We start from the raw sequence: 18,758 nt of genomic DNA, 5'->3' as shown, positions 1-18,758 counted from the left end.
GAACAGATCTATGTGGAGTGAATTTGGTGTTGGTTTTAATAATGATATATAAAATACGGAGTGATTCATCCCTGTGATAAATCCAGATTTTCCATTTTATAAGATGAGGAAATCTGAAATTAAAGTGTATAAGCAACTGTTCAGAACTAGTATATTTAATGCTGAAAATTGATCTAGAAGTTTTAAAATGGTTTCTTTCCAAGCTATAAAGTAAGGTTATCGATTACCATAACGTTTTAAATAGAGTTTCTTTCAATACTTACCTTTGTGTAAGAATCACCACCTAATCCCACACACTGACTACTCAACTCCCATACATATCAAGGTAGCAATGGCCGTTTCTATAGAACTTCCTTTCTTCATCAGTATGATATGATAATCATATGATAATAATTTCTGTAATAATTTCGAAATAATTGTTTCAAAGTAATTATTATTTTTGAAACGTTCTTCACGAAATGCACTTACTTTCCAATTTGAGTACACAGTTCAGGATCTGTACTAATGGCTGCATATTCATAGATACATAGTTTACAGGAGGAGTTTATGTACAGCTTCTCTGCATAGAAATCGGGGTCGACATGTGCTAAGAGATAACACGATCGATTAATTTTATGAAAGAAAACCTTTGAAACAGGCGTAGACCGTAAACTGCACACGTGCCGAGCTGTGATTGGCTCGTGTATTTGAGGATTTCTACAACGCGAAATTCTTATAAAGCGGAACGTATATACCAAATGGAGGGTCGACTGTATTTTGAATGTTTAAATTATGTAAAAACAATTAAAATTGGCAATTTCAGGAATATAAACTAACATAAAATATATAAGGTACATTCGCCAAATAAAGCCCATCTTTCTTTCATCCTACATCAACGGAAGAGGGCGATTCCGCCATGTTCGATACAATTGAAGTGTAGACATAGTAAGAACAACAGGTTCAAATTAACTATTTCAAGGTAATTTGGTAAATGTTCTTCATGTTTTGGTAACTTGAGGTACATGAACGTGTTATATTTCATAATAAACTAAATGACGAGTAGAATAAGATATAGTTACTGATATTTTCCAGTTAATGTGCATTTATTTATCTGTTAGTAAAACACTGATAGAAAGCGTGGCTCCGAATAAGGCGCTTCACTGATGAACCAAACATCGATATAGATTCTTTTGTATCTTTGTTTTAAATATACAGGTATACACAAATGAAAAAAAAAAAAAACAATGCATACTTGGACCTCGTTTATTAATAAGAATTACTTCATAATAGCATTTCTTTAGAGATATCCCTGTGTTTTACAGAGGGTTCGTTCTAAACAGGTTCCATGTATTCACACAATATAATGCTATATATATGCATTCAAAAATTCTTATATTGTATTTTTTAACAACGAAAAGAACACGAGAGGAAAGAAATTTCCTCCTCCTTCCTCTATTGTTAGTTTAATAGTTTTAATGTAGACAGTGTGTGCATAACGTATTCTTAACTAGCTTATGTACAGTACTTGGCGTTGCCCGGGTTTATAGGTGATAAATTTATATTTAGTTTTTTAAGGGTTACTCGGATAACTACCTTATAATCATCAATAAGCGTTCTTTCCAAAGGAGTTATGAACATTTGTATCAGCCGATTTTATTAGTATATAAATATTTGCAATTCAATCATAATGTTAGACCTTGTACCTGAAATGTGTCCTACAGAGTTGATCAGCCTCAATTTGTTCATTACCTACAAGTAAATCTGCAAAAATTTTGCACTCTCATTTGGCAATGGAAGAATTGATTCAGCTTTGTGATAAATTTCGTCTTGTACATTGAATGTGGGCTTGAATCCTGTCACCTCAATCGACGTGCAAAGGATGTCACCTGGAAACTTGAGTTTATATCTTGTAAATGTTTTTCAAGAAAGCTTGGTGTCTGAACTGTTCCAGACAGTAAGCAGATAAGGTACCAGAAAGTTGTATTAAAGAGTAAGTTTAACTTTTTCTTTACAACTAAATCTATACACATCTGTTAATCAACAAACCAGCAATACAACAATCTATTACCGTTGTTGGTAATAGATTGTTGTATTGCTGGTTCAACAATCATTTTTGCCAACAGATAGCGTTACAGATAAAGACAGCAAGTTGGATGCTGAGCCTGTACACCGGTAGTACCCCAATATTTTGGGTAATATATAGTTTAGTGTCGACTCTACTCGTACAAACTTTGACCCAGATGGGTTCAAGAATAAAAATTTGTATAAAGGTCAAACCAACAAGAATTCATTTATGTGTAACGTTAATATGGGAGTTTTTCGGGTTTCTTCAACTACGTAACGTTTAAATAGGATCTGTTTTTCTCATAAAAGACCACCCAGGAGGCATCATGGGCATGTTTTTCGGGAAGAGATTTACTGGTATGAAGATATTATATGTTTCCAGTGTTAGTGAAGTACGTTTCGAATTAACTATTGATTTCTATTTACATGTCTATTCTCTAAAATTTATCATGAAACATTTTCTTATTCGATCGACTGGATAACTTTTGTTTTGGAAACAAATAGTTTAAATTATCGAACAAAACATTCTTCTGTAAATATTTTCTGTATTAGTGCATATTAAAAATGAGAAAAATCGAGCAAATCAATATAAAATAATTGTTTATATTAATAATACATGTTATTTGATAAAATTTAAAAAGTATTTAGGATTAAATTTTAATAAATTTTCAGTAATAAAATCGCTTAAATATAAAAGTTGCTCAATTAAAACGAAATAAACCGTTTTCAATAAATTTTTATCAATATATACGTCTTTCAGAAGCCATCACTTTTTCCGTTTTGTCTAAAATCGGCGTTAGAATGCCACATTCCACTTTTGCTTCGATGAATTGCCATTATAACTGACATAATATCTTCTTTCTCTTTGGTTTTTTGTCCCATTTCTTCCAATTTTCTTAAAATAGCCTATAGGATACATTAAGTAATACATTGTAGAAGAATACAATGAAAATATACAACTAGGGACACTCGACAACTTACTTCGGGGAAATTATTTTCGTACGAAATATAATCAGGGAACAACTGATGATGAACTCGAGGCATATCGATTGCTTCTTTGACATTCTTATTCAACCAAAGCAATTGCATTGTTACCTAAAATCGAAATGAGCGATATATTACATTTTTCTGTACAATAGCTTTATTTGACAGATAATTCAATTTCTACTCACTAATGCTATACCAGTATTGATTCGAGGTCCACCACCTCCTCCAATGACTAACCACACCTTTCGTTTGTCATCTAGGATGATAGTTGGACTCATATAGGACATCGGCTTTTTACCTGGCATAATTTGATTCCTCTTATTGGGCGAAAATACGAAAGAGTCACTGACACTCGGTGAAGAAAATGCATCCATATGATTGTTCAACACGATACCAGTTGAAGGAGATACACGCTTACAACCAAAACTAAACATAAAATCGATTATTATTCAGTAAGATAAAAGATATTCTTTATGAAAAATACCTTAAACTTAAATTGCATACTCACTAATGATTAATGCTACTGGTTACCGAAACAGCATCCCCGTTTGGTGCTACAACTGACACGTGCCCAGCTGCAACATCCACATTTACCGAGCCGTAGTTACTCTCAGAGTTGCCACCGTAGTAGTTTGTATCTTGCATTGCTCTGTCATCTTGAATTTTTGCTCTAATTGTTTCTGCGAATTTCTTATCCAGTAACATCGTTTCAGTCTAGATAATGTTAGAAGAAAGAAAATTTTCGTAATTATTAACTCTTATATTAGTACATGATTATCAGTTTTGGCAGTTACGCACCTCTGACGTTTGGTATTCTACGTCCTTGTCACCTAGGTTTTTTCCGTAGCTGTATGTAAATTTAAATGTTTCTATCAACCTATGTAAGGTTAAAGTAACTCCGTCTAAAGTATTCCAGTTGGTGTAACTGTTCAAATCGAACCCATCTAACACGTTTAACATAAAGGACAACAAGGATCCACTTCCAGGTACTGCAACACTGTACACCGTAAAATTATTCTTTAATGTAATCTTCGTCGGGTTTTTCCAAAAGGCTCGATAATTTACTAAATCTTCTTCTGTAATAATCCCTCCTTTAAGTTGGAATAGATAATTTTAATTGATTTTAGTATTGTAATCGTAAATTGTAGATTCTATTAAAGCTTATTATATTCTTGGTCAACATAAAGTGTTAGAAAACGAGATGTTAGTGAATTAATACTACTTAAAGTATAATAAATATAACTTAATATCTATTTAATTTTACCAAAATTTTGAATATCCGTAACAAAATTCTCTCTAGTTTCTCCTTCATTGTATAATTCTGCAGCTCCATAAAGTGCTATCTTTTCTAATGTTCTAGCCAAATCTAATCTGGTCATAATTTCTCCTTCTTTGAATATATCTCCGGTATCATTATTTATGAAAATTCTACGATAAAATTAATATATTTGTTATACTGATTTGGAATTTTATGTTCGTGTTGTGATTAATTATAACACCTGAACGTGCTGCAGAATAAATTGTAGAAATTAAAACAATTTCTAATTCAAAGCATTGAACCAATCGTTGACAGTTTTTAGTTGCAAGTTAACTTTTGGAGTAGCAATGTACAGTACTCAGGTACTCGTTCTAATACGATGTATTTTTCCGGAACAATGGCGTCAGTATCTTCTTCTTTATCTTCGCCTTTTCCCATGTTTATATCGGGTTGGCATTTCCTTCTCTAATACGTTTTTTCCATTTCTTCCTATCAAGGGCTTCTTTTCACTTAAGTCCCCTTTGGTTCAAGTTTTCTTCCGTATAAAATCTCGTATAAAATCGCGATTTACCAACAAATATTAGTTACTAAAAGTATTCTGGAACCATGGTTCCGAAATAAATACGTCATATTTTAGAACCGAGTCCTAATTACTGTATGTTTCCATTCTAATCGAACCCTTTTCGGAAACTGCCAACGACTGGATCAACGCTCTGAATTATAAGTTGCTTCAGTTTTTCTGAAATCTATTCCGCATAAAGCTACTCGTTAGCCATATCCAATATCAAAGTTCACTACGCACTTCATACTTTCTTCTTGAAATATTATATCACGATTTAATTTTAGAGCTTTAGCCATGTGTTTGCTAACAGGAAAACCTTCTGTACATAAACGAATCGATGGTTGGAATAAATCTTTCCAACGTATGTACTTATCGGAGTAGAAATATGCCCGTTCATAACCGTCCAATTCTCCTGGAACTGCGATTGCAAGTCCTCCTACAACACAAATATAGTATATTGTATTTATCTATTTTGAAAAATGTGTAAAAGGAATGCAGAGAAAGTGGCAGAACAATAATCAATAAGACATTAAAAATACCCAAACCATAGCGCACTTTGTGTGGAGCTATACATGCAGATGAATTGCAATTTCGCCACATGTTTTTGTTTATTATAAACCATAGATTAGGTGCAGCGGTCTCCACATAAAGCAGAAGAATCCCATAAACACATTTCCTCATGAAATCTACTAAGAATTTCATAAATTCTAGCGAATCTACCCTTTTAGTAACCCAAGGAAGTTTAAAGTTTCCGATTTGGGATCCCTCGAGCTATAAGCCCAGAAAACAATTTAATTGAAATGCGTTTTATGGAATATTTTATTTAAATGTTATACGAAAAATGGAATGGCATTATTTTATTTTATTCTACATACCAATCTGAGCGTCTGTTGAGTTATTTATAAACATAAATTTCGTAGCTTGTTTAGGAGCTGTTTCTCTGGCATCTAGTACTGTTACAACCTTTTTTTTACTGCAATTAAAGTATTGCTATCGATTATCAAAACACTAATTATAATTCCCCTGTATACTCACCTATTATAAACAGTCATAAAGAATCCACCGCCTAATCCCATACTGTGACTATTGACAACTCCCATACATACCAAGGTAGCAATGGCCGTTTCTATAGCAGTTCCATTCTTCATCAGTATATCTCTGAAAAAATTAATTTTGAAATTGAAAAAATAATATTAACTGTATAACAAACGTTTTTCTACTTACTTTCCTATTTGTGTGCATAGTCCCGTGTCTGTACTAATGGCTGCGTGTTCGTAAATGCCTAATTCAGAAGGGGAATTTAAGTAGAGCTTCTGTGAATATGCTTTAAAATTATCATTTATTAAGAAGTAACACGCAATGGGCATCATTACAGAAAAAAAGCCGAATCCAATAATACCCAAGTAAAGATATCTTTTTCCATTATTTGAAAAGGCTCTTCTGAAAATATAAAATTATCTTTGAATTAAAGTTACGGTATCAGAAATTTTGGACGTTATCGGAGTACCCGGTGAAATGATCTACTAGAGCACATAGATCTATTTTGTCATTGTTCATTGAATTTTTCATAGTACGCATAGATGATATTAGATTATTACAATGAAATTGTTGAAGAAGATACATAATTTATTTATTAAAACAATTAATATTGGCAATTTGAGAAGCAAAAAGAAACAAAATTTACACTAGTTTATGCACACACTGTCCACAATCATACTAACTCATAAACTAACAATGTAATAGGAAAGAATTTTTTTTTTTGTATTATTTTTGTAGTTGAAAAATAAGTAATAATGTTTACAAACACCTAGAACCTGTCTAAAGCGACGTCCACAATACGGAAAGTTATGTAAACGAAAAGGTATTTTCTGCGAACCGCTATTATGAGCTGGTGTCATGCGTTAAAATGACAAGGCGAACAGTTTGAAAAGTGTGAGCTTGGACTCTTTAATATACAACGTTTTGTAGTTTAGTAATATATTAAATATTTCATTCATCTGAAGATAAACATTGACAAAAATGGCGTAAAAGTACATCTGTTTTAAATGCCACTAGGGCTTTTTGTATGGAACCGAGTGTGCCGATTATCACTGGAATCACAGTTACCAAGGGGCCATCCATAAATTACGTAAGGGCGATTTCGGCCATTCTAGACCCCCACCCACCCCTGTGTAAGAAAAAGTAATATTTTCTTTTATCCCCCTCTCCTTCCTATCTTACGTAATATTTTGGCATGATTTTATAGAAAGATTTTAAATTAACCAAAAAAATTTTTTTAATGAAACCCTAAACACCTTAAGTCTTAAATATATAATTATTAACTAGTTAATTAATATGTACTAATATTTATAAAAGACTTTATGTGAACACATTTTAAAATATAAAAATTTAATGAATTCGAATGAACAATTTATTTTAAGAACTTTATTTTTTAATTATTAACAATATTATTATTATTATCATCATTAATCAACGTCATTATAATTATTTTTATATTAATTTTAATGTTCGCAAAAGACGCAAAAAACTTTGTCAGATCAACTAGCTTGAGCATGTGTAAACAGAAACATCATACAAGATAAAACAAGAGAGAATAGAAAAAAACTATATTTTATTGCCATATTGATTACATCTTGGCTAAGGCCAAGAAAATAAAGTACATGCTGCTAAAATGTGTTAGGTGCACTTGGGGACTAAATAATAAAGCTTATAAAACTCCATATAATGGGGCAATACAACCAATGCTATTTTACGCGGTCTCTGGCTCTGGTAATGTAACTAATAAAAGTTCAGTAGCAAGTAAATTACTCTCTCTTCAAAGCCAGTTTGACACCAGAATTTCAAAGTGCGGCAGAACAGTTTTTACTAATGATATCCTTCCTTTGCCACTATGTATCATAGAAAAGGTTCTAAATTACTACATCAGAACTACAAACGTCAAGGTTCAACAACGATCTCTACTCCTATCTACGGCTGTTCATACGCTACCACATTGCAATTACCCTACTATCTCTGATCATCATCCTGTGAACAAGGTTATTTGGTGTCATCTGCTTCCTCCATGGATAATCACGCAGACATTAATATCTTCACAGATGGGTCCAAAAGTTCACTTCTTTTCGGCTCAATTATCTGTATCTTCATCCAAACTGACATATTTTGCCAAAAATATGTTAGAAGGTACAGATACCTCCAACATACCTCCATCTATTAAGCTGAAGAAGATGCCGACTACCAAGCTGTTCAGTGGGCCACTTCACTACCAAACGAAACTCTGTCTATCAACATTTACAGTGATTCTCAGTCTGTCCTAAAAGCTCTATTAAATCCCAATTGCAATAGCAATAAAATCGCATATATCCAGCACCATATTAAAAACCATGTAAATAAGATAACTTCTATATTTGTTCCTGGCCATACTGGCATACTAGGAAATGAAAAAGATGACTTTGAGGATAAGTCAGCTGCAAAGGACACTGATTTGAACTACATTCGCATCCCTCTCTCACGTAGCAGCCTTAAAAATTATATTCGTAACAACATTATGCAAAAGTGGAACCAGTAAAAGTAGTTAAGCAGTAAAACTCGTAGAATAACAAGACTTTATTTTCCTAGTGTTGAATGCAGGTTCTCATCACCACTTAGAGATTTAACATTTGCTACTGCTCAACTACTTACGGAGCATGGTAATTTTAGAAGCTACCAAGCGATGTATAACCGAGCAGAAACTGCTCCTTGCTTTTGTGTACAGAAAACCTAGACACCGTCGACCACGTGATCTATCATTGTCCAATTTACGATCAACATACACTTATTCTGAGATTAGAAATTTTTGCGCTTGGTTTCGGGTGGCCACGTCCACTCGATAAGCTTGTTCAGAAACCACTATTTCATGCTTTTTACAATTATGTTAAAAAATATGGAAGAAAAGACTATTTATAATTTCTGGTTTTACATTTTAGTTTTCACTGAAAGCCGAATACTAATTTTATGTTTACTTTGTATCATGCATTTTGGTTTATGTATTCTTAGTGTTATACAACCCAAAGGAGTGGTGCACTTATTCTAATAAAAAACAAGAGAGAGAAACCACAACACGACCTTTATCCCATGACAGAAAATGTGTAGAGCATAAATCTGCTAATGTTATTACTCTATCACGTCACACGAGACAACCAGCGTTCTTAATAGAAACCGCCAAATTGAAGCCAAATTCAAAACGCCACCACTCAACGAGATCAAAAAATAAAAACAAGAATATTACATAAGACGAGATCTATTACCCCCCCACCCCTGAGTAAGAAATAGTAAGAAATCCTTGACCCCACCCACCCCAAAACACCTTACGTAATTTATGAACGGCCCCCAATTTGTGCAGTCACTACACTTCGATTTTCAGGTCTTCGTATTTGACGATTTTCTCGTATACTTTATCGTCTACTTGCTGTCATCAGGAATTACGATATCGATGTGCCGCATCTTTCTCAATGACGGTTAGATCTGGTGTGTTACGCGGCAAACCTTTGTGTTCGAATGACCCACAGTATTTTGACTCCTCGCTGTCTATGAGTTTTTCGGATTTACGATCTCATCAGTTTACACATAAAGAAAATGATAGTTCTTGCAGAGAGCTTCTGATCGCCTGTTCTTGAGCGTCTAAGATCAGTCATGCTGTCTCCTACAAATTTTGTCAACCGTAACCATGTTTCTTTTATCCACTGTCCTCGATTTTTCCCCAAAATTTGGCCACGCATCACCTTGCCAGTTTCCGGCCCAAGTTTATCATATTGTTCAGGAATTAATGCTTTGTTTGCTGCATTTCCAGCAGTTTCTGGTTCTTCATTTCGATCTGCGCTAGTTCTTAGCTTCCTTCTACTAAAACAATGTTTTTCTTTATTCATTTACGAGAGATCTGCTTCTAGAAGTTTACATTTTATGTGACGTATTTTCAAAAATTAAATGAATTTGATACTTTAATAATGATTAACATAATTAATAAATAACAAATAATATTTAACACTTAATTCTATTGATATTTCAAGAAAAATTGCCACAACTTATCTAATGTTTCCAACAAATTTATGACTTTAGTTAATATTAAATTAATAAAAAGTAAGTACATAAATCACTATAATAATATATGAATCTTCTACTGCGTTAATTACGAATTAGAATTTTTATTTTGACTACTCACAGAAACGAAGTATCCATCACAAATCTTGAGTCGAACTCGAATATTGAAAAGAAAGAAAAAAATTACGCAATTCAAATTAAAAGAAGAATTCGTTGAAATTCTTTCTATTCTCGAGACATTCGAATTTTATGAGATGAAAAACAAACATAATACGTAGTTGATATGCTAATAGCAACGAGCAATTATTTATTGTGGCATGGTGACTGCCTGGTTGCAAGTTTTAACCATATCTTCAATGTACAGTAGAGCGTCGTTTATCCGAATCAATTGGGGACTGGGGTTGTTCGGATAACTTATTTTTCGGATAATCGATTATGTACGAAAAACTATATTAACCTATCCCATGTTGAAATTTTTCTCCGTTGCGTGTCGCTTCGCCTTGAATTTCGTCGATGTTAAGCTACACAGTCCTCAGAATAACACCACACAAAAATGCCAGTGCTGCCAGCTAAAACACACACACCAACAAAAAAAATTTCGGAGTAGCCCAAGATATAGCCAAAAATTGCAGCGCCACAGCACTAGCGAAATTTAAATTTGCCGACTGGAATGCTTTCGGTTAACCGATGTTTCGGATAACCGGCTTTCGGATAAACGACGCTCTACTGTAATTTAAAATGTCCGCTCTCCGCCTCAAATTAGTAGTGGCTTGCCCCTGTACATCATACTTTTCCCTTTTTAATTATGGAGTTAAATATACTACTATAAATCTCGTATTTAATGTTCTTAAACCATGCACCAGGAATGGTGTCGTAGTTTGGAATATGATTTCCTTTCCAATTGATTCCCTTTTAAATTTGTCATAGTATATTAGAATTGAATTATTACTTTGAAAAGAATATATTGCTCAATCAAATAATTAGTGAATATCTGCGCGGAGTCTGTTGTAACTGACAAAAAAATGGTTGAGTCCACACAACAAATGAAGTATATATAAAGTAAGAATGTAAAGACTCGCATTATAGCATTAATCCACTTACATATAGCTATCAGCAACTAAAAACAGTATGCAAAATATAAATTTAAGGATTTTAATTTAATTTTCTTCATGTTATTGTTAATTGTCTACTTGGACTTTACTTATTAATAGGACTTTATACTGGTGTTTAAAGATTGGCACAGCAATGAGTTAGTTCAGGAAAGAACAAAATTTCTTTATTATATCACCTTTAGTAATAATTTCTGCTAATAATTAATAAGTAATAATTGTAACAGAAATTATTACTACAGGTGATATAATAAAGAAATTTTGTTCTTTCCTGAACTAACTCATTACTGTGCCAATCTTTAAACACCAGTATAAAGTCCTATTAATAAGTAAAGTCCAAGTAGACAATTAACAATAACATTAGAATTTAAGGACAGTAAGGCTTTTACAATTAATTTTCTTTATGTTTTGAAGTTTGTGAAAACTAAGTTATCGCTATTTCGCTTGTGTCTAATTAAAACAGTTGTAATCAAGATGAAAAATAGGCTACGTCCTTTAGACTCAAGCAACCAAATAATACACCAACGACAAAATCCATTTTAAATGAAATAGAAGACATCATTGATTTGCTTCTTTAACTATTCCCTTTTAGAAGCATCCACATTTCAAATTTTGAACTCTAAGCGTTATATTAGAAAAACAAATCAAGTATGGCGGCAGCTTCTTGAGTACATCGTTCTACTTAATCCTTGTTAATTATTTCGATTCAGTGAAATTCGATAATACGCTTCTTGTCTAATCTTGATATATACTTGCGAGTGCTTTGTTTGCCTCTTTATTCCTAGACTTATTACAGTAATTTTCTAAAGCTGATCTTGTGTCTTCTAAAACACAATTAGATTCATTTACGTCTCATGAAAGAGTCAAAACAAATCATTTTAAGTTAATTTTTATCCTTAAGGATCATAAACAGGCGGTCTGTGTCTATCATTGTATAATGCGTATCATCTAATTGAATTTCACAAAGTACAAATGTAAAAATTGTGAAAAAATTATTTCTGTGAATGTATATAAATAAAATAGAATCGGAAATTGCCCAAAATCAATTTGTTAACGATCCATTCTCAATTTGAATAACGTGAATCGAATAATATAAAATAATTTTTATTGAAAATCCTATTACAAGATTTTCATAACTAACTTATTTTTTGCATAATTTTCTCATTGAGAATAAATTACATTTTATAAATACATTTAAAACCCGTCAGTTTTGCCATTTTTTCTGTAATCGGCATTAGCGTAAAGTTTTCCATTTTTATGTCGATGGATAGCCATAATGATTGATAATGTGTGATATCTTTCATTGGCTTTATGGCCTAACATTTTCAATCTTTTCAGGATAGCCTAAAACGTGTAAACGGAATTTATTTACAGTGAGTAAAGATTAATATATATATAAATATAATCTAAAATTTCGAACTGGCTTACTTTAGGAAATCTACTTTCGTAACAAATACTATCAGGGAATAACTGATGATGAATTTTAGGCATATCGATGGCTTCTTTGACATTCTTCTGTAGCCAGAGCAACTGCATCGTTACCTGAAAGAAAAATAAAAAGTTCTATACTTCTTGTTATAAAAATACTAGCAACATTGATTGATTATTGTGCCTACTAAAGCTATTCCGGTAATGATAAGAGATCCGCCATTTCCTCCTATAACTAACCACACTTCTCCTTTATCATCTAAAATAATTGTTGGACTCATAGAAGACATTGGTCTTCTCCCTGGTTTAATTCGATTCCTCTCGTTTATTTCGTACGAACGTGAATAAGAAAAGTCATACATCTGATTGTTCAGTAAAATGCCAGTAGAAGGGGATACGCGTTTGCAGCCCAAACTGTAGGAAGCATAATTGTTTACCGATATACTTGAAAATAAATTTTAAGATATAATAGAAAATGAAACTCACTATAAATTAACAGTACTAGTTACAGATACGGCATCTCCGTTCGGCGCTATGACCGAAAGATGTGCCGTTCCTCCATCTTCGCTCTTACGAAATCTGAGTCCATAGTATTCAGGATTATGACTAATTTTATTATTTTTGATTCTTGCTCTTGTTTCATCAGCGAAACCTTTACTCAATAACTTTTGTACTGTCTGAAAGTTTAAAAATTTATATTAGATATTAGTGTATACGATATAAAACTCTTATATCAATAATACCTGCAACACTGAAGGATCCTCACTGTCCTCAAGATTCATTTTTTGTGCGTAAGCATATTTAAAGATTTCTGTCACGCGATGGAATGTTAAAGAAATATCGTCTAACGTTCTCCAGTTGGAATCGCTATTTAAATTAAAACCGTCTAGGACATTAAGTATATATGATAGTACACTTCCACTTCCCGGCGGTGGTACACTATATACTGTGTAATTGTTTCTTAATGTAGTTCTTGTAGGCTCTCTCCACACTGTAGAATAGTTCTGTAAATCTTCTTCTGTAATAATTCCTCCTTAAATTATGAATTGATATTAAGCGTTTTTAATATATTACACAAAATATAAAAGATACCAAGAATGCATAAGATGATAGTAATAACATCACTCAGCTAAATTACATTAAGACCAGAGTTGTTATACTATATATTAATTAGGAACTTAATTGTATAATGTTTTAACTGTAAATTAGAGAATCAAAGAAAAAGCAAGTTTATGTTTTTACTTGGGTAGAACATTAAATAAGAGTATAAACGAATGAAAAATCATTTCCGGTTGATAGTAGTATATTTAACTCCATAATTACAATATCGTTTTAGTATAAAGTTAGAAGATAAATTTGACTAATGACCGTGGAAAAATCATGATTCGTTTACATTGATGATCATCAGATACACAATATATAAACTACAGCTAACATAACTTAATAACAGTGATTATAAACATCTTATAATATCAGTATATGCCTTAAATACAATATACTGATGACATTAAAATATTTCTAACCCAATTTGTGTGCAATGCTGTTATTTTGAAGTTTTACTTTTAAGAGGGATTAATGTCAAATTAAAAAAAAAAACAATATTTTACTTGTTATATTCTCAAAAATCTTTTTCATTCGAGAGCAATACTTTTTCTTTGATACTCAACGTAAAGGTTTTTATAGTTTACCGAAAGTTCTGATATCTTCCACAAATCTTTTACGCATATTTCCCTCTCCGTACAAAGCGCCTGCTCCTCTTTTCGATACCTCTTCTAACGTAATAGCTAAATCCAGTCTAGTCATTATCTCACCTTCTCTATAAATATCGCCAGTTCGTCTATTCACGAAAACATCTCTAACAAAAGAAAGAACTAATCAAAGTTTTATTTATTTAATATTTTATATTTATTATTTAGAATAAATATCAAAGTTTATCTTACCTTAAGCATTGCTCCTTCAGTATGATATCTCGATTTAATCTTAAAGCCATTGCCATATGTGGCGTCACAGGAAATCCTTTTCTGCATAGTTCGATAGATGGAAGGAACAGATTTCTCCACGAAAAACTTTTGCAGTATTCATTGTAAGCAATTTGATATCCTAATAATTCTCCTGGTATAGCAACTGCTAAGCCACCTGACAAATGAAAATAAAGCTTAGAACGCTATTTTAATTATAAATGGCTACATTTGTTATAATTGTGTTCAGTCACAGATGTTAAGAATGACACCCGTGTATTTTAAAGTGTAGGATACTTATAAATAAAATTGTTATAAGTTCATTTCCAAATTTTACAAAGTAATAGTATTCATCAAATATTTACACGCAATATATACAGATTACCTCGTATATTCTGCAAGGATAAATGAATTTAAAAAATAAAATAGATATGAAAACAGTCGTTCCTAAGTGTCGCAGTCACTAAAAATTAATTTCCGTTTTTTATAATAGATAATTCAAAATAATAATATATATCTGCACTTGAAATTTAATACAAGAATTAATAGTATGCAAACATACTACACTATTGATTAAAATAGCTAATTGATTTATATTTAATTAAATTATTTAAGAAACTTTGCCTAAATAAATAAATGAGCTGTTGCCATCTTGTATAAATAATATTGCGACATCAGCTATTCATTAAATAATTCTATAAAAAGTAGCAAATTTATAGCCAAAAATTTTGATTGAGTTTAATATAATTATTATATTTGCATATGTATAATTACATTCGTTAATATAAATCAGGTTTTGGTTTGTATGACATTATCAAAAGAAAGTAAAATTATCTCGGCGGCATCATCTTTAGTTTGTTTTCTATTAAATAAAAGTTGATAATTTGGAATTTAACCAATAAAATGAAAATATTAAATTATACCATACAGTTAAATGTGTGTAAATTACTTTTATTAAATACTGTTACTATCTTGTTTTATTTGCGCTAACCTTTATAAGTTACACATGACGTTCACTTACCTACTTTTGCATTTTTTGAATTATTTTTAAACATGTCTTCTTTAGCACCTGCAGGAGCTGTTTCTCTAGCATCTAATATTCTTACCTTTTTATTTTTCCTATAATTATTATTAGCATTTTTCAGAAAAAAACATTTACATTACAAAGAATGAACCCTTCACCAATTACTTACTTATCGTAAATAGTCATGAAAAATCCTCCTCCTAATCCCATACTATGACAATTTACAACACCCATACATATTAAAGTTGCAATAGCTGCTTCTACGGCGCTTCCATTTCTCATCAATATATCTCTAATTTTCATGAATATATAACTACAATGAAATTATGTTTGAAGTTTTGTAAAATTGTCATCAATAGTATTACTTACTTTCCTACTTGAGCGCATGGTGCTGCATCTGTACTAACAGCTGCGTAGTTGTAAATACCTAATTCGGATTCGGAAGGACTGTATAATTGGTACATGATGGAAAAATCCTCATCTAAAGTAGTATGGAGAAACAAATTAAAGTACAAGCATAAATTTTATACATAGAAATATGATAAATATAAACATACCTAAATGATAATCTGCTCTTTCACGTTTAGGTGTATTTGATCTGAAATTAGAAAGTATTCATATATTTTAATTTGAAGTAGTAAACAAAATAACCAGTATAGAAATGAATATAAAATGTCAAAGGAAAACAAAGCTTTATGCAACGTATAAACTTGCAATAGCTTTCGAGCAATATAGAGAGAAATACATAATTATAAGTAATAAATTGTCAATCTTAACATGTGTTAATCAATTAATCTGTAATTCTGAAATATATGACAAATACCTATTTTCGATGAATCCAAACTAAATAAATGTAAATAAATTTAGCCTATGACGACTGCGTTAAAGAAATAACAATATAAAAAATATATTATACGGATATTAATCATTACAATCTCTATGGTATTATCATTATTCTCAGGGAATTGTGGTAGAGTACTTTATCAATAAATTTAAAAGAACGTAATATATTACAGTTCGTGTCATGAATCTTTACCAGGCGAAAGGAGTTGAGGAAGTTTTAAAAAAAATTTTGCTTCCCACGTCTATACGAATTTACAAAACATGCTTTATTTCTAAAGTTTTAATTGCAATAGTATTGATATATGTAATTTTATCTGATAGAATGTGTCGGTTTACAACTGAAAATAAAACACATTGTTTAAATATACGAAATCAAATAAACTAACTATAACTAATGGACAAGCAAACAGAGTAAATAAAATAGGCTTATCAATATTTACGAATAAAATAACAGTTTTAATTTACATTGCTTACTTTACACCCATGTTTTATTCTTTAACATTTACTCAAAATAGCCATTTATATCTTGTTATTTGTTCGGCGAAATCTTAAATATTTTATATTTACCTTCTTTATAGATAATAATATTTGTTGTATCCTTATTTCACTGACCCATTCGAAATAAATTCTATTTTTAAAAATAAAAACAATTTTTTCTTGTATATACCAATGTGTTTATGGTATACACCAGATTAGAATGATAAATTTATAAAATGAAATATTAGACATAATAATAGATGTGGAGTATAAATCATCGTATATAAAAATCTGGATTCTCTCAAGAAACTATATTAACTTATTTCCATATATGCAAGGAATAAAAAGCCAGTTTCCTTAAAAATATATTTAAATTTTATTTATTGTGAGACTTAAACGATGAAACTATTCAAGAAGTTTTAATGTGGACTTATTGCTTTAGCAGCAATCAAATATTTACATAGATAAACTTCATATATAACTAAGTGAAGTAAAGCGAAGTGTTATCTATTTTTAATTATGTTAATTATTTCCGTATACACTGGAAATTTTAAAATAATTTAATAGCGCATAATTATGAATTCGCATATACCATAAAACATTACATTTTTAATGAAAATAACCACTAATTATTACAAAGGAGCAATATAATACGAAAAGCTTCACCACATTGGTGTAGCCATTTTAAAGAAAGATTAGCTAGCATGTTCTACACAAATACGTGTGTAAATTTAAAATAAATTGAAAGAAAAAAGTGTGTTATTTAACACAGTTCTCTCTCGTCTTAAAGTAATTTTTTGATATCCGTTAAATTATCGATCCAGCAAATAAATCCTCTCTGGCATCTGCATTAAAGTTATCATCTTTCCAACACTCAACACAGTTTTATGATACAATAAAGCAGCTTTATGTTAAAGTTAAGTAGCAATGTAGCATGAAAGATGATACAAGTGAATAATAGAAGAGGGGATTATATTTTTAGTGTTTTTGTCTGTGTGTTTTAAAATAGAATAATACCTTTATACAGGTATAAAGTATAGAAATATTTACATAATGTATTGAATATTGTGATAATTATACACAATATTCAATACATTAAATATTTATTAAAAATGAAGTAAATTATCAATTTTTAAGCTAATTTACTTCATTTTTATTTTAATTTTGTTAATATTATGCATTTGATTTGTAATTTAAGCTTTAAACATTTATATGATGTCTAAGCCTTAATGCTTGACAGGTATATTCGATTATACGACATTTCCTTGCAATATTTAAATGAATTTTGTTTAAAAACAACGTCTACTTACTTCCTGGAAGCAGCCATTAAAGGTTAATTCGAATTTCGAAACACAATAAATGAATAATTACAACTTTATTTAGTCGAATGACGCATTTAGTTCGAATGAGCAGACGAATATAACTGCTCCGTTCCATGTCGCCCTCTGGAGGTGACGGAAAATAAGAAAATTTCTTTTTATTTTTAAATATTTATTTTAATACCACTATTTAAAAAATTATAACTTTAAATATTATGTTTAATTTGTTTATAATAAAATGAGTAATAAAATATTTTAATTTGTACTTTTTTATCTTTTTATTATCTTTATGTAATATTTGAAATTAAGCTGGCAACATTGAATATTTATGTTTTAATACAAAAAAACATAATTATTACAGGCGTCGCCATGGATCGAGTTCAAAATCCAAGATGGCCGTTAAATGAGGTCACTGATCGAAAGCAATTTATTAAATAATTTATTAATTTCTGAAGGTAAAGTTGTTTTTTTTTTCAGCGGGAGTCTTCATTACGAGTCTGATAACATAATGAGTACAAGTGTATTTCGCATATTCGATAAATGCTCATTTAGTAAACATACGTGTAAATTTTTTCCGTGTTTTTTTAAATATCATTTTACAGAGGTCTGGACAGAAAAGTGACGTTATTTATGCCAAATATCTCAAAAAAACATTGCTATAATATGAATAATATGGT

The 18,758-nt window shown here is 30.9% G+C and overlaps 2 protein-coding genes and 1 long non-coding RNA gene across 5 annotated transcripts; all 3 read right to left on the bottom strand.

Annotated features, from left to right (window-relative positions):
* Positions 1-299: 299 nt before the first annotated feature.
* Positions 300-2,049, bottom strand: LOC111620833. The gene is made up of 3 exons (XR_002755962.1): positions 1,683-2,049; positions 469-586; positions 300-396 (listed from the first exon to the last, which is right to left on the bottom strand). It is a non-coding gene; the product is annotated as an uncharacterized LOC111620833 (long non-coding RNA).
* A 633-nt stretch (positions 2,050-2,682) lies between these two features.
* Positions 2,683-10,159, bottom strand: LOC111620831 (glutathione hydrolase 1 proenzyme-like). 2 transcript variants are annotated; one of them, XM_023362827.1, is made up of 11 exons: positions 10,045-10,159; positions 6,075-6,290; positions 5,886-6,008; positions 5,726-5,823; positions 5,091-5,286; positions 4,295-4,458; positions 3,829-4,121; positions 3,539-3,744; positions 3,216-3,456; positions 3,025-3,138; positions 2,683-2,949 (listed from the first exon to the last, which is right to left on the bottom strand). In XM_023362827.1, the coding sequence occupies exons 1-11, from the start codon at positions 10,059-10,061 to the stop codon at positions 2,800-2,802; spliced, it is 1,818 nt and encodes a 605-aa protein (XP_023218595.1). In that variant the 5' UTR covers positions 10,062-10,159; the 3' UTR covers positions 2,683-2,799. The 2 variants fall into 2 exon arrangements, with proteins under 2 accessions (XP_023218595.1, XP_023218596.1); XM_023362828.1 differs by lacking the exons at positions 4,295-4,458; positions 5,091-5,286.
* Positions 10,160-12,164: 2,005 nt separating this feature from the next.
* LOC111620830 (glutathione hydrolase 1 proenzyme-like) lies at positions 12,165-18,203 on the bottom strand. Of its 2 annotated transcripts, none has more exons than XM_023362825.1 (12): positions 18,073-18,203; positions 16,000-16,040; positions 15,812-15,923; positions 15,612-15,755; positions 15,440-15,537; positions 14,401-14,596; positions 14,149-14,315; positions 13,204-13,493; positions 12,947-13,137; positions 12,649-12,874; positions 12,461-12,574; positions 12,165-12,376 (listed from the first exon to the last, which is right to left on the bottom strand). In XM_023362825.1, exons 1-12 carry the CDS (start codon positions 18,087-18,089, stop codon positions 12,227-12,229), a joined length of 1,746 nt encoding a protein of 581 aa, XP_023218593.1. In that variant the 5' UTR covers positions 18,090-18,203; the 3' UTR covers positions 12,165-12,226. The 2 variants fall into 2 exon arrangements, with proteins under 2 accessions (XP_023218593.1, XP_023218594.1); XM_023362826.1 differs by having other exon boundaries at positions 12,167-12,376; positions 15,612-15,734.
* Positions 18,204-18,758: the final 555 nt, after the last annotated feature.

Source organism: Centruroides sculpturatus, unplaced genomic scaffold (assembly GCF_000671375.1).
Source record: "Centruroides sculpturatus isolate CEXI.00-Female unplaced genomic scaffold, Cexi_2.0 scaffold89, whole genome shotgun sequence".
Classification (NCBI taxonomy): domain Eukaryota; kingdom Metazoa; phylum Arthropoda; class Arachnida; order Scorpiones; family Buthidae; genus Centruroides; species Centruroides sculpturatus.
This window is presented reverse-complemented; position numbering and strand designations above follow the sequence as displayed.

Excerpts from the sequence above, each read along its gene's own strand:
- LOC111620831 (XM_023362827.1), bottom strand. Across the intron at positions 5,824-5,885 it reads TTTATGACTGTTTATAATAG|TAAAAAAAAGGTTGTAACAG; the intron begins GTGAGTATACAG and ends CTTTAATTGCAG. Across the intron at positions 3,139-3,215 it reads TCAATACTGGTATAGCATTA|GTAACAATGCAATTGCTTTG; the intron begins GTGAGTAGAAAT and ends TTTCGATTTTAG.
- LOC111620830 (XM_023362825.1), bottom strand. Across the intron at positions 13,138-13,203 it reads AGGATCCTTCAGTGTTGCAG|ACAGTACAAAAGTTATTGAG; the intron begins GTATTATTGATA and ends TTAAACTTTCAG. Across the intron at positions 12,875-12,946 it reads ACTAGTACTGTTAATTTATA|TTTGGGCTGCAAACGCGTAT; the intron begins GTGAGTTTCATT and ends TGCTTCCTACAG.